We start from the raw sequence: 23,022 nt of genomic DNA, 5'->3' as shown, positions 1-23,022 counted from the left end.
AAATATGTGTATGTGTGTGCGTGTGTGTGTGTGTGTGTGCCGCTGGAGGATGGCGTTTCAATAAACGTCTCCTTTGTGAACTTGGAGGTTGGTGTCCTTGCAGCGAAGTGCTCTCCTCCCGGTGGAGGTTGAGTGCGCGCTGCAGTGTTTCAGAGCGCGCGCGGTGACGGCTGATCGGGGCTTCGGCTCGCGCGACGCTCGAACCCGCGGTGGTTGGTGGCCTATGTCCACGTAGAAACCACAACCTTCTTCCCAAATTAGTGGTCTCTTCCAATTTTACCGATCGGCCATTATTATTTGGCTTTATGAAATAAGTTTACGATTCAGTGCGTTTTCTGGCAGTTCGATTTTTTTTATAAGTACTTATTCTCTGTTTCACGGAAAAGTTATTCAAAGAATTGATATCTATGTTGTTCCCGCCTCCCTTATATCGTTCGCTCTATTCTAATTGTATCGGGCATAATGTGTTAAAAAGGGTACGCAAAATGCCGATCTCGCCTTCTACTAAAACATTTTTCTTCAAACTTGATGCCGAAGTTCTGCCTGTTAAAGTGTGCCTTCACACAAAAAAAATGTTTTCGTTTCTTCGGTTAATCGTCGGCTATGTGATACACCTGAAACCATCGAACACTGTTTTATTGCCTGCCAAGATGTAATATTACTTTGGGACGTTCTGCAAAGAACACTGAAGAAAGTCTTTATTTTGAATTCCCAGAATGTGCGTTACTTAATGGCCACCGAACATTACCATGAACCCTTTGACATGATTTTTCTCCATGGACTGCACAGCCTGAGAAAAACGCGTGGATTGTACCGCAGTGCTGACCCTCTTGTTTCCCCCGCTACTCATTTCGGCCAGATGATGCACCAGCTTAGAGACACTTACGGAGACAGTGACTATCAACCGGATTGGCTGCCATTGTTGATGTGTTGTCTTTTCTTGCCACCGTTTTACTGAAGTTGTGCTATAAGTCGTATTCTAGTTGTGTGCTGTTGTGTTGTATGTTCCATTTGGACTTTTCGGCTACAGGCTTATTACTTTGTAATTAATATATATAGCTCTTTCCTGAATTTAAAGGCATGTAATAAATACCATGCTGAAAGAAAAAAAAATCCGGTGCGTGGCCCAGTGTTAAAGCGCTGGGCTGGGGATCCAAGGGATGGAAGTTCGATTCACAGTGGAGACAAGGTTTATTTTATTTTATTATTACACTGCAGTAAAGAGCCGGCCCTACTGCTGTAACGAGGCGCTCTCCTACAGCGTCACCCGCGATTAATCTGCAGCGTATATGCCCGAGCCTGGCCGCCAGTTGCGTCCCTTGCGTGTGCGTGCGTGTGTGTGCGCGTGTTGTTCGGGTCTAGGGGAGCTCGTGAGGCTCAAAATCAAACGCATATCTCATGCCGAGTAGGGTCACCTGCATAGCTATTCATAAGCGGATGCGATGCCGAAGTTGACTAGAGAAAGCATCGGAGAATGGTTTAAATATTCACTTAAATGCACCCTTCATTTTCAGCCATGTTAATTACGAGGGAAAATTAGCTTTGAAGTAGTGTATATATCGGATGAAGTATATTCACAGATTAACTAAGCAGTAATTTTCCTGCTGGAATTAGCAATAGACCGATCCCACCGGCCAGTTTCACGACGCCACCGCTGTCGCGGTGCATGCTGGTACATGTAGTCAACCGGCCGCTCCAGCCTCCCAGAGAGCCTGCGCGCCGTGTTTTCGAACGATTTTTAGCGCGTGTGTATGCCGGAGTGCATTGGGAAAATTCACCTGTCTCGTTCCTTGACGGTATAACAGCACATGGCACATATATTACTGAAGTTTTATGTATTTAAGCACTAGCTTATATAGCTCGTTCGGCCGAAAAGCCGCCGGCGTTGTTCTAGTAATAGAAGTAATAGTTGTCTTCACCACATATCGGAAATAAGGAGGGCTGCGTAAAAACCGTAACATCGCCATTTGTCCTTCTACTGATTGATAATTTATTGGTGTTTGATAGGCAACCACAAGCTAATAGAATCAATGTGATGAATAGATTAAATAAGGGAATAAGAAAAATTGGAAAATGGGTGGTTCAATAGTCTCAAAACGCTCAGAATGAAAAGCCAATTTGATGATGCTAACTTAAATATGTAGAGTAATTTGCCATCATAATTAGCTGCAGTAAATGAAAAATGAGAACTTGTTTGTCCTATTATCTGAATGAAAAGCCAGTGCCAGATTGTGCTGTTTATGAAAATTTAGAATATGAAGCTAAATTGAAAAAAAAAAATCAACGATTAAAACAATGGGGCCTCAAAGGTGTCAAAATTAATCGCCACAATTAAAATTCAATGCTTGATGATCCGAATTAAGAAAATTTAGTGCGTAATCAAGTATTTTTTTAACAATTGCAAAGTGAAACATTGGGAAAAAAAACGGGGTTTAAAGGGGATAAACTTCTGAAATCAAAAAGCCAATGCTTGATGATTGTAAGGAATAACATTTACAGTGTGTAATTGATCAAATAATTGAAACATTTAAAAAATGAAGAATTAGAAAAATGGGTTTGAAAGGTGACACAATGCTCGAAATGAAAAGCCAGCGCGTGATGATACTGGTTAAGAAAATTTAAAGTGTGTAATTGGTTAATTGGAATATTTGAAAAAAGCAAGAATGCGAAAAAGGAATTTCAAAGGTGTTAAAATGCCCGGGATGGAAATTAAATGATTTACGGCACTAAATAAGAAATTTTAGATTGTTAATTGATGAAATAAATAATTGAAATAATTGAAAATCTTGTGTTATTATAAAACGCGGTTCAAAGGTGTCAAAATCAGTTTGACATCGTTAAATATAATTTTTCATTTCATACAATCATTGAAATCTTTAGTTGGTCACTTACACTAATTGTTTTCATTATCATCATTAAGCATTTACCTATCATTATTTGTATTTGACCCCTCTTCATAAGTTTTCAGTTTTTCCTTTATTACGAATAAATAATTGGTCAGTTTCACCATCTAAATTTTCTTGATTAGTATGTGATGCATTGACTTTTTGTTTTATGCAATTTCGAATATTTGAAACCCATTTTTCTTTTTGTTATTTCAATGAATTGACCAATTACACACTTTAAGTTTTTTTATTAGATCATTAAGCATTGGCTTTTCATTGTGAGCATTTTGACACCTTTGAAACTCCTTTTACTAATTTCTCATTTATTCAATTAGTTCACTTAATTAATTGATCAATTACATAATCTGAATTTTCTGTTAGCATCATCATGCATCGGTTTTTATTCTGAGCATTTTGACACTGTTGAAACCATCTTATCCATTTCATTCATTTTTCTTTTCTTTAATTCATCAATTAATTACAATAATTTCCTTACGTCGCCATCGCCTATCACACACTAATCAACCATCAATCACGAGAACCACAAGCTACCATGATTACATCACTACATTACATTACTAGTTAATATAACTGGCTCTGCCTTGAGGCCTCTTGGTCATAACTGTAACTTGGTTCTGAACTGGGATTTGATGGTTCCAGCTGATAAATGTGTGCTGTTGACTTTTTCGTTGTCTCACATGTTCACTTGTGGGTGTGTACATATATATATATTATTACAAGTGTTCACGGTTCCTTCATGTTTGCAAGATAAAACCGTTGTTCGCCATTCATAACGTTTTCGTTTTCAGGAATGCAGGTGCCCGACTGAACTGGCGAAAAAGAAACCTGAAGCCTAACAATTTTAATTCTCGGCCTTTGTTCTCAAGGGGCGGTGAAAAACTTTATTTTTTTTGTGGCCTTTTAAAAGGTGAGCCCCTGGTCGCGGGGGTGGCCTAGAGTTTATGGCTCTCGGCTACCTGGAGGGCCCAGCCCACCAGTCGTTTTCGGACGACTGGGTCGGCGCTGGAAACCCGTGACCTCCCAGGGAGGTCGTGGGAGGTGAACGCTCGCTGTATATGCAGCACATATCTGGGCTGTCGGGTTAGCATGTGATGCCGATCTCTAGCCAACGCGCTTTGAACCTATAACCTACTGCGGAGCTGTTAAGTAGCAAGTTACCTGCATACTTCGCTAAGATACATTTCACCGAACGACAAAAAACATGTCTTATTGCCGGTAGTAAAAATAAAGAAACCCAACAACGCAATATCACATTGCGAAAGGGGGCAACAAGTCCGCAATTTTGGCTTTTAAAACCGCAAGCAACAAGTCGCCTAGCTGTTTTCAGAGCCGCCAAAGCCAATTTGGTGCAAAGTAGTCAAACCTGGTAAACCTGATGGGGCATCACTGCTTAAAATAGCACCGACGAATGTGCTCGATCTGCGCGGACGTTGCGACGCAGTTTCCTGAATGGAGCTCTTGCGCAAATGCAAACATTGGGCTCTTGTTTGACAAGCAAGGTATTGCGGTACCAGAAGCGCGTTGCAGTTTTTGAATCCATGCCCCATTATAATAGTTTATTTTTCGAGGACCTGAATGACGTAAGGGGAAACTGATGGAGTGGGGCGGGAAGCTGTCACTGCATGTGTGAATGCATCCATGTGGGTTACTGGAGCAGTGACTCTTTGTGACCGCTTTTGAAACAGCCCCAATAAAATTGGGAAACAGCTTACAACCTGAATTCTCAGGCAGCATGGCACTTTATATGTGCGAATTTCGTACCTTTCTCAACACACCTGCGTTATTAGCACCGCGCTCTTTTCCGTGAATCTGAATGAACACACACACACACACACACACACACACACACACACACACAGACACACACACACACACACACACACACACACACACACACACACACACACACACACACACACACACACACACACACACACACACACACACACACACACACACACACACACACACACACACACACACACACACACACGCACGCACGCACGCACACACACACACACACACACACACACGCGCGCGCACACGCACACGCACACGCACGCACACACACACACACACACACACACACAAAAGCACGCACCTGCCCGAAGTAGGGGCATGGTTCTGACCTGAGCAGTTTACTGGGCTACATTATGACCTATATTATTCTTGTACTCATTCATGCTTTGTGCAAGCGGCATCCTCGACGTGAAGCTCCAATCCAGGTTTTAAAAAAAAGTTGGCTCCAGTCACTCTTGTCCGTTGTGACAACGAGGGTGTATTTCTTGTTAGCAGACGACTGTTTTGATCTCCAAAAAAAGTGTAATACAACATTCTAGTTGAAGTTGGTACAAATATTCCCATTTGTCTGCAGTATCGCAACTGTCTAACTAAACCACCGAATCACCTGTTCGTGAGTATCTTTTGTTTTAAAACCTTGCGCTTTATTCGTTGGAAATGGTTACCGTGTAGTCTTATTTCGGCTACGTTTAGGCATGGCGTTCGTAGACTCAAACTTTACCAAAGCACCGAATTTTAAGTAGAAGCAAGAAGTGTAAGGGCGCTAACAATGCTTATCATGCAACTGAAGAGAAAACTGGGCGAGTCGGATTGGCTTCACGATGAAACTTCTCTTTACCTTTCGTCGCGATCCTCATGATGCTTCATGTTACCGTACTCGCATAACGAAGGCTATGTTAAACATTTATTTTCCCATCACAGTATACCCCGTTTGGTGGTATACGACAAGGGCAGAACCGACTTGAGAGCAATTTAATGCGAGTATTCAGTACTGTGGCAGCTACTAGTCATCCATCCATTCAGTTTCTAAACTCATCCACTCTCTTGACACTCTAATAAAAGGCGAAGCGATAAGGTGCAAAGCGTGCATGAATGAGTAGACATAATCAGCCCGTACTGGGTAACCGACCATAACTTTATAAGCAGCTTACTATTAGAAATATATATTCTAGAGTTAGCAATGTTGAACGGACGATTCAGCCTGCAGTTGGTTGCACGCGTTCCTCTCCCTGCTATTCGCGGAGGAGGTTCAAATGTACGTATTTAATTTTTGTCTAAACGAGGCAGTTTTCCCGAGGAAATGCAAGTTGCTCGCCGTGGCTATCAGCATGTTATAGACAATCGGCCACTAACACGCATACAAAGAAAGATCCATTGGTCACAGTGAGCCTGGCACGGTGGCGGATGACGTATCATCGGCGACTGAAAACTGTCCGGCGACGTGTGGCGTATGTTTACGCTAGTGTGAGCGAGGATGATGGTGATCACGGCTCTTGCTCCATTAGAAATATTGCCTGATTTAACAATTTGCTCCTACGCTTGTTCCGCAGCCTGGTCATCGACACAGGCGAAGCTTTTGGCCATTCGCGACGCAACATGCTTTCTCTGTCCACTCCGTCTCTGGCCCATTACCAGTCATATTGACATTCCTCACATATTCCTCGGCCGCCACCCGCCGTCTGCGGCGTGTTCTGAATTCCGAAGCCTTATCACAGGGTATTAAGCATAGAGTTCCTTACACTACCTAGAGGGAAAGCTGAGGGCGCTGCACTTCAGCCACCATGGGCGCGCTAAGAATCATGGGCCGGTGTGCTACTTGTTGCGGGACAGTCGGTTTTTCTCGGGTACGTGGAGTGGCATTACTGCGATGTTTCTTTTTCGTCATCATCATCATCTGAAGGTGCGTACATAGACCGCGAAAGCCATAGTAGCGAAGGCGCAAAAGCAGACGTCACCAATAAATGGTTTCTGTTTCCCGAAATGCCACTAAAAACTTCCTTAAGTGATTGCACAACGATAAATATTTTCATAACATTTTTTTTTTATTTCAAAGTTTGCCTATTAAGTGCGAAATATTGGTATTTGTGCTGCTCAAAACTAAGCCAATGGGAGAAAGAGCCATCGCTTATATTGGATAAATCTCACACTGGCATTCTGTTTCTCTCTCTTTTTGTAATTTATAGTCACAATATTCAATCTTAGGACATTATTACGGCAGAACAACGTTTATCTTGGCATTAGTTTTGGCCAAAAGTTGTAGTTCTGCACTCGGTAGCTCTCCGGCCCATGATGCTTTGAGCGCCCATGGTGGCTGAACTGGCCGTCTCGAAACTCCATGTAAACTCCCACAGACGGCAGCACAGCTTTCCCTCTAGGTAAGAGTAAGAAACTCTATGGTATTAAGGACACACTTGAGAAATTCTCCGTAACCGCCCGCGTACACTGGATTTGTAGGAGCATACATCCCACTCAAGTCTTGGCGGACGAAGCAAGCCGTACCCATAACACCTCCTCGTCCTCTTGGAATGACTCCCTTATCTCCAGCGACTAGACTCCTTTTAGGAAAGGGAAACATTTGGCGCTCCGCGCGAGTACTTCTCCCACCGCGTGACGCCGACCTCCCTTGCTGCCTTGTGAGCAGAGAAGAGGTCTTGCTTTGAAGGTCGCAGCTTCGTGTCACCCTCATCCCAGCAGGAACCTGGTTGTGGCAGACACATTATTATGCCCCATGAGAAGACACCTGTCCCTTCTGTCCTTCTCTCTCCGTTGGAGACACCGCCCATCTCCTCTGGGCGTGCCCCTCTCTACACGCCGTCCGGCAGAAACACCTGCTCCAATGCGGGCCTCCCCCAGGTCGATTGACGGATGTGGACGCCTGGATACTATGGTCCACATCACCGGCCATTACAAGGTTTCCTTAGCGAATCTGGACTGTACCTGTATTTGTAGATAGTAATTCATGCTACTAGGCATGCTATCGCAATAATAATAAAAAAAAAGGTTGTTCGCGCTAGTGTAGTCCCCAAAAGAAGAAGTACCGGCCCGTATATTTATCTTCAAAGAAAAAAAATTTAAGGCTGGTTACGACGCTCCTTAACGCGAAATTTTAGCGCGACTATTTAAGCGTTTTTGCGACATATTTAGGCAAAGAATTTGAGAGAAGATTGTATGCAAGTATGCGCAGTTACAGAACACTCGTTATTTTTCTCAAGAGCCAAAGAGAATTTATCAGAAAAAGAGAAAGAACAGCTACGAGCGAGCGACGCGGAGCTCGTGGGTCTTCTTTTTTTTTTTTTTTTCTGAGAAACTCCCTTTATATTGTGACTCTCTCGTGGCTCTTTTTCGCTCGGTTACACCGAGAACAATAGCTACAGGGCCAAAGCGTTTTTTTTTTTTTTTCACGAGCCGGGGAGATATTATCTTTGTATCGTGACTCTTCTGTGGCTCTTTTCCGCTCGGTTACACCAAGAGCAATGGCTACAGGGCCAAAACGCTTTTTTTTTTCTCGAGCCGAGGGGAATATCTTAGAGGAAGAGAAAGAAGAGCCACGAACAAGCGGCGCGGAGCTTGTCGCTCTTATTTCTCTTCTGAGAAATCCTCTTTGGCTCGTGGCTCTCTTTCGCTCAGTTACATCGACAACGATGCTAACGCGGGTCAGCCACCAAACGGAAGAATAGGAGCTGCTCTCCAAAACATAACCCGTTCACAACTCCACCCTAGTTTGTCTTCTGCAAGGGATACGAAGCAGAATTTTCTTTGCTGGCGCAAAAAGAAATTATCCTATCTGCAATAGAAGAGTGAGGGCTTGTACTGGGAGCCTTTGTAGATTTTTCAAATAACCCACAAAGTTTTGATACGGATACTTAAGTGCTACTGCTTTCGAGGAAACGCAGTTCCTCTTATCGCGTCGCATACCTGCCAAATCGTGGCCAAATAGTATAGATTCCTGTCTTTTCGGTCCGTTACCGGTGTGTAGTGGCCTACCGCGAGGTAGCATTTGAGGTAATTTTCTGTGCAATATATAAGTAAACGGAGTTTTACACGTAAGCGACCATGCCAAATATATCATCTATGCAGATGGTATGAACATATTTGTAGCCGACAAAAAAGGCAATGAACCCGTTTGGGAAGCAGACATACTACTGGATAAATTATTATTTCGTGAATTAGAAAAAAAAAACCAACAGACTCGCAAGGAAAGCCGCGGCGGCTGCGTTTCGATGGAGGCGAAACGAAGAGGCGTCCGTATGTTGTGCGATCTCAGTGCACATTAAAGATTCCCAGGTGATCGAAATTACTCCGTAGCTCTCGATCACGGCTCCTCTTTCTGTCTTTCCACTTCCACTCCCACCTTCCTCCATTCCCTCACGGCGCGGTTCAGGTGTCCACGGACAGTATGTGACAGATACTGCGCCTTACCCTTCCTGTGAACCAATTATTATTATTTTTCGAAAGGATAGTTGATGAAAGATCATGGAAGACCAACTAGGCCAATAGCAAGTGTTGCTGGATAAATTAAATCAATGGGCTGGTAAAAATTTTCTAAAAATAAATACGTTGAGAACAAAAGCAGAATTATTCCATGGCAAAAATAAAACAGTTACCCTGGATAACACAGTTATGCTAGTCCAACTAGTACCGAAGTGTAAAGAGATAGGTGTAATTTTTTAGCAGAATCACTCCTGGGACGATTACGCAGGTGCTAAGCCGTTATAAGCTATATAAAATAATAGGGTATCGTAGTGTCATAGCCCTCATACATATTTTGCAGTAACGCCACACTTCTTCGTAATAAGGGAGTGTTCGTTATAACTGCAGCATTTATAAGTGTGCCCGACTACAGGAATATATTACAGCATTAAAATTAGCAAAAATTAAATACGCGCAACCAGATCACTGCTTAACGAAAAAAGAGGAAACCACCATCACAACATTTGCAAAAGAACAATTATGCCTTCACCTTAGTTTATAACGCACAAGATACATCCAACAATATACCACAACGCATGACTATACTGCGAAGAACACCCAAGCTTATATTATACAGTTTGTGCCTGTCGAAATACCCTAGTAATATCGATCGAAATTAACAAAAACCGAAACATGAGCACTGAGATGAGGTGCTCACCTGTCACGCTGCATCGTCTAAATATTTATTACCACCTGAAGCGTCCGCCACAGCGCTTTTTTTCTTTCGCTCCCTTCTTTGTCGTTTCCTCCGCGGTGCTGTTGAGGGTCCCGCGGAGAAGTGAAACATGATAGTTAATGTACCTTCGGCAGCGATATCTCTATCTGCGACACTCCAAAAGGATGCGTGGACGTTCATTTAAGATCAGAGCCTTCCAGTTTTGTCATATTGCATTGTCGCAGGATATTTACTGACACCCGCCCGCAATCATGTTGAAGACGAAATTCGTAAACGCTCTTACATCTTACAATCGCACGCAAGTTGACGTTTAGAACGTGCTTTATGCTAGTGCCAGTATGTAAAAGTAAAAGTGCTAGTGCGTTTACCTTCATAATGTTGTTAATTGTCTTCCTAAAGCGACGCGCTATCTTGTCTTTTCTGCACAGAGCGCTTGAACTGGTGGACATTCAGAAGGTCGCTGAAATGTCTGTCATCATAGATGCTGGCGTCGTTAAGCACAAGATTCAGGACATGAAAATACCGGAGGTGGACTTTGCAACATTCCTCTGGGAGACCTGCAAGTATTACGGAGACCGCCTTGCCGTGGTACGCATAAGCATCATGATGCTAGATGATCTACGCGCGTGAAAATGAACGGGCGCATACCTCGCTCATGCTTATTTCGATCAACAAACATCGCAGTTTTCTGGTTGTGATATTGAGTTTATTGCAAAATATAGAAAACAGAAAGGCAATCGCTTGGCAGGTGAGTGAGGAAGCTTTTGAATCTATACAGAACCACACGATTGCCTGGTAAGACCTCGACAGAATAAAAAAGAAAAAAGAAAAGAAACCACACTTGTATTGAATGAAGAGGTCGGCTCTATAGGACCGCCGACATGACATCCTAGCCTCGTTGTTCAACTTCAAGCTGTGAATACATATTTCAGGGTTTTCCGTTATTCTGTAGGTATGCAAAGTAGTTCAAGCTGCTTGCATTCAGGCAACGCTTGTTAGAAAGTGAAAAAGCTGCGCAAATAACACGAACTAATTTTAAGCACTCACCGTCCGAAAAATGCAAGCCAACAGTCACGTCCATGGCACCTTACTATACATCGGATATCGCTCACCACCCACAAATATGAATGCACATTCCGTTGCGCGTCAAACACCCTACAACATATATGGTGTGGGGATGCAAGGGACCAAGGGGCAGGGACCTAACGGAGGAGCAGTGGGAGACCGAGCTGTCAAGCTTCAGCCTGGCTGACCAGCCTAGTCTCGTCGAATAGGGACATCGCTCGGGTCCATGGCTTCCTGGACTCAGGAGGCTGCCCACCTGGGGCGAATATTTCACGCCTGCTCTTAAGTTTATTTCTCTCTGCCTTTGGACTTACGCTGTAAAGTGCTAACAAGAGCTGCTTAGCGAATTTTATGTTCGATACGCGATATGTGTGACAAGAGTTTTTTTGGCGCACGAGGGGTGTGGTAAATTTAGTTTCTCTTGACTTCATGTGAATGAATGAAATAATTAATTCATTCATTCATTAATTAATGTTTATTTCACTTTTGCCATATAGTAATATATACATATGTAATGATGCGCAGTTGGATATCAGGAAAAAATGAACCACTGCTCTGAGGTCGAAGTTTTAGATGTTTTAAGCGGGCGTACACATCGTGTGCAAGCTGTTCAGTGCCACATTATTACATGCACTATCATACTACAGCTCAAAAATTGCAATATCTCGAATGCCAGCGAAATTATGTCATGAAATTGCGTTACGCTTATTTATTCTTTTCGACGCGATTTAATTTAACGCGTGTTTCAAACTGCGAAGTCCCGCAATATAATTGTGCTTTCCCAAGACCGCATCATGTCATAATCCGCTTAGATGGCTTTTCTCATGGACTCCACCGGTTCGGATCCCAGCGACAGCTTGTGATTGTTTTTGTTCTACTTTCTAATCGCTTACATTATTATATCACGAAATAACCTATATGCTTCCTTTGGGGCAGTGACTGTCGGCTCCCTTTGTATTATTTCATAACGTGCGCCTCAGTTCTCATGCGCTTTGTTTGCTGATTAGCTTAACAAGCACCTCGTATCTGGCAACCTTGATTTCATAGGAAGTTTAGGGGGTCATCACAGCCGACACCCTCCCCGTTAGATCACGTTTTAAGTGACACGCGGTGTAGCACAGGACGCCTACAGGGAAGCTCGTCCCAGAAAAAAAAAAAAAAAAAAACGTGCCTATTTAACAGATTTGCGGCATGTACATGTTTTTGCTACGGATATTGTACGGGCATGTACTAGCTGTCTTCTCTTGCTTCACAGACTGAGCAAAGTAGTAAGAAACCGACACTTACGAGAGGTCAACCCCATTAGCCCGTGCTTGTGGCGACAGTTGGCTGTGAACTCGATGAGGCCCTAAAGCGAACTGCATTAAACGTGTCGGTATTCCCTCTATGGTTTGCTTGATGTCAGTACCCACGTATCTTTGAGAAACTGTGGTATCAGCCAGCAAGGATCATTGCGCATCATACACGTTCAAAATGCGGTTCACTGTATGCCTATGCTTCATTTACGTTGCCTATACGCTATTTTATGCTCGTGACTTCTTGCTCAATTTTCTCTTGAAACTTCTTGCTTACCATGCCCCAGCATCTGCTCCGAAGGATAGTAAGCCCGAATTTCTCTACCGTCTCCGTGGATAAATCGAACTACGCTGCGGCCATATCAAAGTTTTATGGAGCATTTCGCTATGTCACTTGATACAAGAGAAGACAAAGATAACTAACGGTATTTCCCCTTGGAAGCAATTGCACGCACTTAAGCTGTTACACTCACCACATGCAGCCATACCTCCAGCTACTCGTTTATGTCACCATCGTTTATTTAGGGCAGGCGCCTGCATACATGCATCTGCCTTTATAGACCTTTGCAACGAGGGCATCCTGGACGTCTCCATAATGCTCGCTGGGCTGTTGTGTGCGCCTGACGTCAGCATGGTAGAGGCGTCAGCGGAACCAGTTTCCAACAGCCCAGAGAAGAGGCGTTTCGACAGCCTCCTCGCCCGTTGCAAAGATCTATAATAGCAGCAGGAAAAATCCCCCCCCCCCCCCCCCGCCCCTTTCCCCAGTCCACTGCAACCGTGCGTGTGTCCGATGATGTGCAGACTGAGCATGACGGAACCAGCTACAGCTACTCCCAGCTATGCGAGCGATGGCTGCGCGTGGCGGCGGGCCTCCAGCGACATGGCTTCGGACCCGGCCAACTGGCCTGCGTACACGCCGCCAACAGCGGCGACCTGTTGCTCGCCATCGGCGGAGCCTTCTTCGCCGGCGGGGCCATCATCTTCTCCAAGGCCATCATGACGCCCAGTGCGTGCTCACTCACAACTGGCTCAGTATGCAGGTAGCGACTAAAATAGAACACGTGAAAAGCATTCAATCGGGACTGCTGCACACATTAGAAGTCCACTTTCTTATAGCTAACCTCCGGACGAATTATAGCTACGCGATATTTTAAAACTCGGATCAGAAATATCATTAGAGTACATTTTTATCAGCAAAGCTTTAAACGAGGCTAGCTCGTCGTGCAGCTTAACGTACGGGTAGGTTAACTATATATTACACAAGGGACGGCACAAGACGACTCGAGCTATCTGTCAACTCAAACTTTCAAGAAAACCCAGTGCTCCCTGTAACGTTGCTTCTACCTCTACTTGTATGTCACAAGGTTGAGAAAAGTATTCTTTTTTATTATTATTATTTAAGTTCGGAGCAGGAATTGTGATTGCGAATGCGTCGCAGGACTGGAATGCGCTGCTTGAATTTCGACTAACTGCACGCCCAAGCTCGACTAGTGATGTTTTCTTTTTTCAGTTAGAGCTCATGTCGTCACGTCATCACACATGTAGCAGTTCTAGACGCCTGCTCATACTGGTGCCTCTCACTGGTGCCCCTTGTGTATCGCTCAATGGTTATGTGGGAGCCCACATTTGATGTTGGGCAGCGAAAAACCATTCACTGTTCGGGCCTGCTGAAAAATTTGTCGTTTCAGGTGGCGGTGTCAGCTTGCTTCGCGTGAGGCACAAATAATACTAATTACTTTTAATAGGAGCCTAAGAGTTTATTACACAGCTACATTACGATGAGCAGAATGTATTTAATTTCACACAGTGCATATCGTTCGACTGCTGATCCCAAGGACACAGGTTTGATCCCGGTCGCTGCGGCCGCTTTTCGATAGAGGAGAAAAGCTAAGCACCCGTGTGCTGTGCGATTTCAGTGCACGTTAAAGAATTCCAGGTGATCGAAACTTCCGGAACCCTCCACTACACGTCCCTCATAGCCTGAGTCGCTTGGGAGTACGGTTGCCGTTACAAATAACGTATTGCGAGGAATTTGAAAGGTGTAAATTATATTCGAAAGCTCGAGATAAGAAACTTAACTCAGATTGGATTGGTAAAACGTTTATTCGGGGCCTGCAGTAAAACGCGCGCTCGCGCGCGCGCGCTCCGGACGGGGCCTACGTCGTCCTCTGGGCACCGGCCGCGCGGCCTGGGTCCCCGCTCGCCGTGGCCGACTTGCTGGTTCCCTGCCGGGCCAGCACCTTGATGACCTGCTGGACGGCCCAGAGCTGTTCCTCTTGATTGTCGCTCCCTGTGGCAGCTTCCAGTCGCGGCGGGATCCTCCCAGACTTTGCTTCTTCCTGGTACTTGCTACAATTCCACAGCATGTGTGCGAAGCCGGCCGTCTCCGTTCGGCAGACTCCGCATTTGTCTGTCGGGTGCGTCTCGGGATACATTCTATGCATCAGCGACGGGCTGGGGAGTGAGCCCGTCTGTAGCTGTCTGAATAAAACGGCTTGCTCTCAACTGAGCCCCGAGCAAGGGCGTGGAAGAGTTCTGCGAGCTAGGCGGAACACCTTGGTTATATCGTTGTAGTCGGTCATTCAGTCTTTGGTGCTGAACCACAGTTTATTTTCTAGAATTCGTGCATGCCAAATATCTGTTCTGGAATGTTAAATACTTCTCACCCCTTCCTCTTCTTCACTTCTGTGCACTAAAAGTCGTTAGTGACGAAAGAATGTGGATTTTTGGCATTAGGAGCACACGAATTATGAGTTATATCTGTGCCAACTAGATGCTACTTATTTTTTTTTATTTCAGAGCATTCTTGGCTGCTTTCTTTAAATTAATTGAAGATATGCAGTAAATTATTTATTGTTCTGGTCAAATATTTCATTTTGTATCATTTATTCAACATTTTTTCAATCACAGTAAAGTGTTGAAGGGAGATAAGCCAAAAAGCCAGATAAAGAACGTGACTGGGGCTACGCATCCTGGCAAGACAGTTGTGAGAGCGAATATATATATATATATATACATATATATATATTGTAAAGAGGAAGTGCCTTTTGCGGACAAGCTGTCTACAAGCTGAGCCACCCCCGCTCCGGTCTTACTCGCTACCAGTGCCCACTACCAGTGCCTGGATCCCCGCTTAACACTTGGTGGAGGTCGCGGGATTTCTCTTCTACTTTCTCGCCCTGGAGCTCCGCAGCCGCCGAATTCCAACCGCAATGACTGACTCCAGCACCAACACCACCGGCCCCGCTACCTCGGCCTCTTCGGCCTCTTCAATTCCATGCTCCGGGGTGCTTCGACAGCGGGACCCGCCGTTCTTCAGCGGTACCGACGATCAGGACGTGGAGGACTGGCTTTCGTCGTATGAGCGTGTAAGCACCCATAATAAGTGGGATGACGTCTTGAAACTTAACAACGTTATCTTCTACCTTACACAAGTGGCAAAGTTGTGGTTCACCAATCACGAGGCTGACATTCCAACTTGGGCCTCGTTCAAATCTCGCTTTGTGGATGTCTTCGGTCGCCCTGCGGTCCGCAAGCTTCGCGCCGAACAGCGTTTGCGCGAGCGGATCCAGCAGACAGGAGAAACTTTTACCAGCTACATCGAAGACGTTTTAGATTTGTGTCATCGTGTAAACGCATCAATGACTGAAGCCGAGAAGATTCGCCACATCATGATGGGCATCCACGAAGGCGCATTCAACATTCTGATGGCAAAAGAGCCCCGTACTGTAAGTGAGGTTGTCACGATGTGTTAAAGCTACGACGACTTTCGTCGGCAACGCATCGTCCCTCGACAACCTGAAGCCACGATCGCGGCTATGTCTGACGCCCCTGTCAGCTCCACACTAATTCAAGAAATTAAAGACTTCGTACGCGAAGAAGTTGCACGGCAATTATCGCTAATTCCTAACGTTCCGCATTCCAGTTCACACCTGGCTCCGACCATACGCCAGGTTATTCAGGAACAAGTTGCCGACGCACTTCCGCCCCCTCGACAACCAAATCTTCATGCCGCACCACTGACAGCTCCGCTCATTCATGCCGACGCTGTCCCGACGCCCGCACACACTCCACTGTCGTATGCTGAGGTTGCCGCAAGACCACCACCTCCTACGCCTTTTCCATCGTACGGTTCACCTCAGCAGGCATTTTTCACCCAGCGCCGTGCGCCACCTATTCTACGCCCTTGGCGCACATCTGACAACCGGCCCATTTGCTTTGCATGTGGTCTCCCTGGCCATGTTGCACGCCTGTGCCGCCGTCACCCGACCCCGTACGCTTTCGATCAGAGCCCGGTCAACTACGCGCAGCCGCCGTTCCATCTCCGTGCGTCCCCTCAGCCCTCGTCCAACTTTGACTGCTTTGACCACTTCTCGAATGACAACCGCTCAACCTCTCCGCGCCGTCGCTCTCCGTCGCCGATGCGTCGCCGTTCTACCTCGCCAATGCCGGAAAGCCACTAGACGCAGTTCCGCAGGCAAGAACTGCGCTTCCGTCGACCAGTGAAAGTCCTGCTTCGCCACCGAACAATTTAATTGAACTTACCATTGAAAATATTTGTACTCTTGCGCTTGTAGATACTGGTGCTGCTGTGTCGGTTATTGATGTTAAACTGTGCCACTTGTTACATAAAGTTATTCTGCCATATTCTGGGGTTTCATTGCACACCGCCACTGCTCAGCACATCGAACCGACCGGTGTTACGACCAAGCATTCGCATTTGCGCGCTCTATTGTTCGCCTGTGGGCATGGTTAAGTGCTGTGAATATGTGGTGATGGTCCAATGGCTCTAAGTGAGCCTGTTTCCAGGAATCCTGTTTTGTAAGCCTGTTTTGCTTTGTGGACACTCTGCAAATGCCAAATTGACCCTGCCAAGAGAACGTCTGGAAAAACACAAAGAAACGTCCCCCTGCGGGAAATGCAGGAAGTGCTTTCTTTCTTTTGTTCACCCTTCCAGTCGATAAGCCCTATCGTCCAGTGAGGAATGCCTACTTTCCAAAGGAGACGACAGAGTGACATGTCCGCTGACGTGCAGGACAAGAAAGGAGCATGACGCATACAGCCATTAAGTGATTTCCCAGGAATGCAGGAAAGATTTGCAATTGTCGAAAACGGACAATGCTGGGAGCGGATGCGGCGCCACGTGCACTCGGGTTTCTGAGAAGTAAAACCACTTGTCAGAACCAGCCTGTGGTTTCTTTGCTGAAGAATAGAAATGTACCTCCTCTCCTCGCCGTTCCCAAGCTTTTCCCGCCAACAAGTGATCACGCCCAACGAATGAATGCCGGACCAGTCAGTGCTTCAGACCATCAGTGCAGTGATGTGTTCGATTGGATGCCGATACCTGAGGGGCGTGCCCTGGATTTGGTTGGTCAGCATCTTCAGAGAGGGGCTGGACATAGGGGGTTTTAAGGACGCTGCAGAGCACGAAATGTCGCTCTGGGCCCTGGGTAAACGGCTCATCCAGTCGCTTCTCGCTATGAACTCTTAACGCTTGCCATTTTGCTGATGTACCCTTCTTTTTCGTGTAAATAATCTTGTAAATAAGTTTCTCAAAGTGCCATTAAACCTGCTTGTACATATTTCACCAACTTCGAAGATTCAATCCTACTTCAACCCCGAGTCTCTGCACGCTACCAAGTGAAGGCCGGGTCGACATAGCCCCAGCGTCACGACAACTGGTGACCAGCGTTGGGATCTGAATCTACAAGCCACAACATCTGATGACTGGAGGTGGGATCTGGATCTACAAGCTACAACATCTGGTGATTCGAGGTGGATCAGAATCTACAAGCCACATCTTGTGATCGGAGGTGGCATCTCAAGCAACAAGCAGGCGCAACAATCGGCCAACAAGAGAGCAGCTCGGAACATCGATCGCATGTGTGGGTGAGTGCTTGGCTTTTCTTCTGATGTGGACCAGGTTCTAGAACAGGGTTAGATTTTAGAACTGGTAAAAAGTGTTGAAACGCCTTTAGGTTTGGTAGTTTGCACTGTTGTTTTGGAAGTAGCCGACACTCGGAGCGATCATGGACCTACAAAAGCTGCAGAAACCGGAACTGTTGCAATTGTGTGAGGAATTGGGAATTGATACAAGAGGTTTGGCACGAAAACCTTTGATTATAAAGGCAATCACAGATTTGGGAGCCGATGATGAGGAGCTCAGTGAAGCATGGAACCTCATCGCCCAAAAAAAGGAGGAGCAGCTCAGACAGCAGAAAGAGCGGGAAAAAGAGGAAAAGAGGCGTGAGCGTGAACTTGAGAGGGAAAAAGAGGAAAGGGAGCGCGAACGTCAGAGGGAAAAAGAGGAAAGGGAGCGTGAACGTCAGAGGGAAAAAGAGGAAAGGGAGCGTGAACTTGAGAGGGAAAAAGAGGAAAGGGAGCACGAACGTGAGAAGCTTGAAAGAGAAGCAAAAAAGCTGGACCAAGAAATTGAGCTCCGGAAATTAGAACTAGAGTTGAGCAAGAGGTCGGGCGATTGTCCCCAGCTAGCGGTACCTCATCTCAACAAGGAGGCAGATTTCAAGATGTCAAAGTACATGCAGCCATATGTGATAACAGGGGATATCGGTCTGTATCTGGCTAACTTTGAGCGAACCTGCGAAAAACTGTCCTTCCAGCGAGACACTTGGTCTCAGAGATTATTGACGGTTCTGCCCAGCGAGGCAGCGGAGGTTGTCGCGCGGCTAAGCAAGGAGGACGCGGACAACTACGAGAAGGTCAAAGCTTGCCTTCTGAGAAAGTATAGGCTTAGCGCCGAGGCGTTCAGACAACGTTTTCGGAACGCTACTAAGTCCAGGGACGAGAGTTACCCTGAATTCCTGTACAATTTAAGAGTAAATTTGGGCGAGTGGCTAAAGAGCACAGATTCCTACAGTGATAGGGACGCTGTAGTCGAGCGAATTCTTTTGGAGCAGTTTTATAACTGCCTCCCAGAAAAAGAAAGAAATTGGTTACAGGACAGAGGCGAAATTAAGTCGGCAACTGAAGCTGCCGAACTTATTGAGGAGTATGCTTCGCGCCGACAATTCAGCAACCCAGCAGTGGATAGGCCCCGCAATCCCAAGTTCAGTGTGAAAAACCGTCAGGAAAGGCACTTTGCTAGAGTTGGAAACGAAGAAATGAAGGTTTCTTCAGGCAAATTCCCTAGAAAGGACGGCAGTGAGAAAAGTGGGGAAGTGACCAACGTGCAGAACACAAAGAATAAGCTTGAGGCTAGGAAGCCGCTCACATGCTTTAGGTGTAATGAGCAGGGTCACATTGCCGTCAACTGCCGGAAAGAAAAGATTGCTTTCTCGTATGTCAGGGACTGCGATGAAAATATGCAGCTTTTAGAACCCTACCTGCATGACCTAGTAGTCAACGGGAAGCCTTGCAAGGTACTGCGCGATTCGGCCGCAACGATGGATGTTGTCCATCCGGCGTATGTATCGCCTTCCGACTATACAGGACAGTGTGCATGGATCCGACAGGTAGTTGAGGAACAGAGTGTGTGCTTGCCGATCGCGAACGTGGTCATCGAGGGCCCTTTCGGCGAATTAACAACCGAGGCTGCCGTTTCAGGAAAGCTTCCTAAGTGCTATCCGTATTTGTTCTCCAACAAATCGGACATGCTACTGCGAAAGAGGGGCATCCTGTTCGGAGACAGAGTTGTGCAAGCCTTAACACGTTCAAGGGCGCGAGAACTAGCTACACTGCTCATACCAGAAAATTCCACAGCGGAAGAAACGGCAGTTAAAACAGTGGTCGATGTGGAAGATAGCAGGTCAGAAAACTTTGAGAGCGAGGCATCTCAGATATGTCAACTTGAAAGTGAGCTTGATGAGACGCGGAATGAGGACGTTCTTGAGAGTAACCTCTTGCCGCCAGTGTCTAGTAATCTCACGAGACTTTTAAGTGGAACCCGAGAGGACTTAGCTATAGAGCAAGCCAATGATCCCAAGATACAGGAGATAAGGGAGCGCCACCGCGCCACTAAGACAGCAAACAATATTTCTTTCGAGATGAGAAAGGGAGTGCTGTATCGCTTATTCAAGGATAAGCGCGGAGTAGAGCGGGACCAATTAGTTGTTCCCCAAAAGTACCGCGGAGACTTACTGCGACTTTCCCATGGCAGCTCGTGGTCATGTCACCTTGGAATAAAGAAAACAAAGCAGAGGCTGTTGCAAGAATACTATTGGCCTGGATGTTTTAAGGACACGGAAAATTTTGTACGGTCATGCGACACGTGCCAGCGGGTTGGAAAGGCGCAAGATAAGTGGAAAGCGCCGATGGTGTTAGTACCAATCATTACCGAGCCGTTTCACCGGTTAGTAATAGATGTAGTTGGGCCACTTCCTGTGACAGAGTCAGGGTACCGTTATATCCTCACTATGTTATGCCCAGCCACAAAGTTTCCAGAGGCTGTTCCGCTGCGCGAGGTGACGTCCGAGAGTGTAGTGGATTCGCTGCTGTCAGTGTTTGCACGAGTTGGATTCCCTTCCGAGGTCCAAAGTGATCAGGGTAGCGTTTTCACGAGTGTCCTCACCACCTCATTTCTCGAGCGATGCGGCATTAAGGTAGTGCATAGCTCGATCCATCATCCGCAGAGCAACAGCGTAGAAAGATGGCACTCTGTTCTCAAACGAGTCCTGAGGGGACTGTGCTATGAAAACAAGCGCGAATGGGATACCTGCCTGCCTGCAGCGCTTTTCGCTTTGCGGTCAGTGCCGCACGAATCCACTGGATTTAGCCCAGCCGAGTTGGTGTACGGAAGGTCACTGCGCTCACCTTTGCGAATGGTGCGCGAAGCCTGGGAGGGGCGCGGAGAAGACCCAACAGTAGTAGAAATCATTCTGAACCTCTTGAATCGCTTACATAACACTAAGGAACTCGTTGAGGCCAGCATGAAGTCAGCCCAGGCTCGTTCCAAGGTGTACTATGATAAGACAGCCCGTCAAAGGACGTTTTGTATCGGGGACCAGGTGATGTTGCTGAGAAGTTCAAGGCAGAATAAGCTCGAAGTACAGTGGGAAGGACCGGCTGAAGTCGTTGCAAAGCTTTCTAACACTAACTACGCAGTGAAAATTCCCGGTAGGCGTAAAGAAGTGCGCATTTATCATTGCAATCTTATGAAGCCTTATGTGCAGAGGGAAGCCGTGGTAAATCTAACGTTAAACCTTCCCGAGGAGATGGGGGACAACTTGATTTGCCTCAGCGGAAAAGGAAGCAACGCTCAGGAGCTTCTCAAAAAGACGGAGCAGAGAGGAGAACTAAAGAAATCCCAGCTGTCCGATCTGGGCGAGATAATAACAGAGTTTGAGGCCTGCTTCGTGGACAGGCCAGGCAGAACTGATTTGACCGAGCACGATATTGAGCTGACTTCAGACGTGCCAGTGCGATCAAGGTGCTACCGATTTTCTCCAAGGCAAAGAGAAATTCTGGATAGGGAAGTAACTCGCATGCTGGAATTGGGAGTAATAAAACCCTCGGAAAGCGATTATGCTTCGCCTATGATCTTAGTAGAAGCTCCAGGTAAAGACCCTAGGCCTGTGGTAGACTACCGAAAGCTAAATTCTCTCACCAGGGATCAAGTGTATCCTATTCCGAATATTGAGGAGAGAGTAGAACAGGTCAGTAGAGCGGCATATGTGACTACGCTGGACCTTACTCGAGGATACTGGCAAGTACCGCTCACTGAACGCGCCAGCAGATACGCGGCTTTCGTCACTCCGACGGGCAGCTACCAGCCAACAATGATGAGTTTCGGGCTCAAAAATGCTCCATTTTGTTTTTCCCGACTCATGGATAGGGTTTTAAAGGGGTGTGAAACATTCGCAGTGCCTTACTTAGATGACATTGCGGTTTTTTCCGACTCATGGGCGGACCATATGGTACATCTAAGAGCTGTACTGAGCCTTTTGCGTCAAGCTGGACTAACCGTAAAGGCCGAGAAATGTTGCCTGGCAAGGGCGACCGTGGACTACTTGGGTCACAATGTAGGTCAAGGTTTCAGGAAACCCAGCGAGATTAAGATTTCTGCGGTAGCAGACTACCCGCGGCCGAGCACGAAGACGGAAATTCGAGCATTCCTGGGTCTGACTGGGTACTACAATCACTACATCCCTAACTATTCAGCTTTGGCTAGCCCTCTGACCGACGCTCTCCGCAAGACAGAACCGACAAATGTAGTCTGGGACGAACAAAAGGAAGCCTCCTTCGTAAACCTGAAGGCTGTGCTGATTAGCCGTCCGGTATTGCGAGCTCCAGACTATGGCCGAGAATTCACGGTCCAGTGTGATGCCAGTGATCGAGGGTTAGGTGCTGTTCTCTGCCAGAGAGATGACGACGGTAATGAGCACCCCGTGCTCTACTTGAGCAGAAAACTGAGTTCTAGAGAGAGGGCTTATTGCGCGTCAGAGAAAGAATGCGCTTGCATTGTATGGGCCATTCAAAAATTGCAGTGCTATCTTGGAGGGGCCAAATTCACCGCAGAGACGGACCATTGTCCCCTGGCTTGGCTGCAAACTGCGACATCGAAGAACAGTCGCCTTCTTATGTGGAGCTTGATTTTACAGCAGTACAATTTTGAAATAAGATACAAAAAGGGGAAGTTAAATGGGAATGCGGACGCGCTTAGCCGCTCTTTCTAAGCGGTTCGAGATGTTCCTCACCATGTATCCAAATTGATAATCAGGTTGTTTTTTTTTTTTTTTCGTGCGCTTGTATATGTGTGGCTATGTAAAGCAGCACGTTTGGTTTTCTAGGAATACGTGGGTCCTGAACGTCTTGAGAGTGGGCTTTTCTCGAACAACAATGGCAGTTTTCTTTT

General features: G+C 46.3%; 2 protein-coding genes across 2 annotated transcripts in view; both read left to right on the top strand.

The window, feature by feature from the left end:
- LOC146203220 (uncharacterized) overlaps nucleotides 1-11,126 on the top strand; it is a 77,106-nt gene extending 65,980 nt beyond the window's left edge. The window contains exons 3-4 of the mRNA XM_084602983.1: nucleotides 10,281-10,440; nucleotides 11,037-11,126. Of these exons, the coding sequence (XP_084459109.1) occupies nucleotides 10,281-10,440; nucleotides 11,037-11,126 (250 nt within the window). The remainder of the gene's footprint in view (nucleotides 1-10,280; nucleotides 10,441-11,036) is intronic.
- Nucleotides 11,127-13,017: 1,891 nt separating this feature from the next.
- LOC146203219 (luciferin 4-monooxygenase-like) overlaps nucleotides 13,018-23,022 on the top strand; it is a 31,112-nt gene continuing 21,107 nt past the window's right edge. Inside the window, exon 1 of the mRNA XM_084585404.1 lies at nucleotides 13,018-13,218. Coding sequence (XP_084441530.1) covers nucleotides 13,209-13,218 — 10 coding nt within the window. The 5' untranslated portion in view covers nucleotides 13,018-13,208. The remainder of the gene's footprint in view (nucleotides 13,219-23,022) is intronic.

This window comes from Amblyomma maculatum, chromosome 1, assembly GCF_055883805.1.
Source record: "Amblyomma maculatum isolate TAMU_Amacu chromosome 1, ASM5588380v1, whole genome shotgun sequence".
NCBI lineage: Eukaryota > Metazoa > Arthropoda > Arachnida > Ixodida > Ixodidae > Amblyomma > Amblyomma maculatum.
This window is presented reverse-complemented; position numbering and strand designations above follow the sequence as displayed.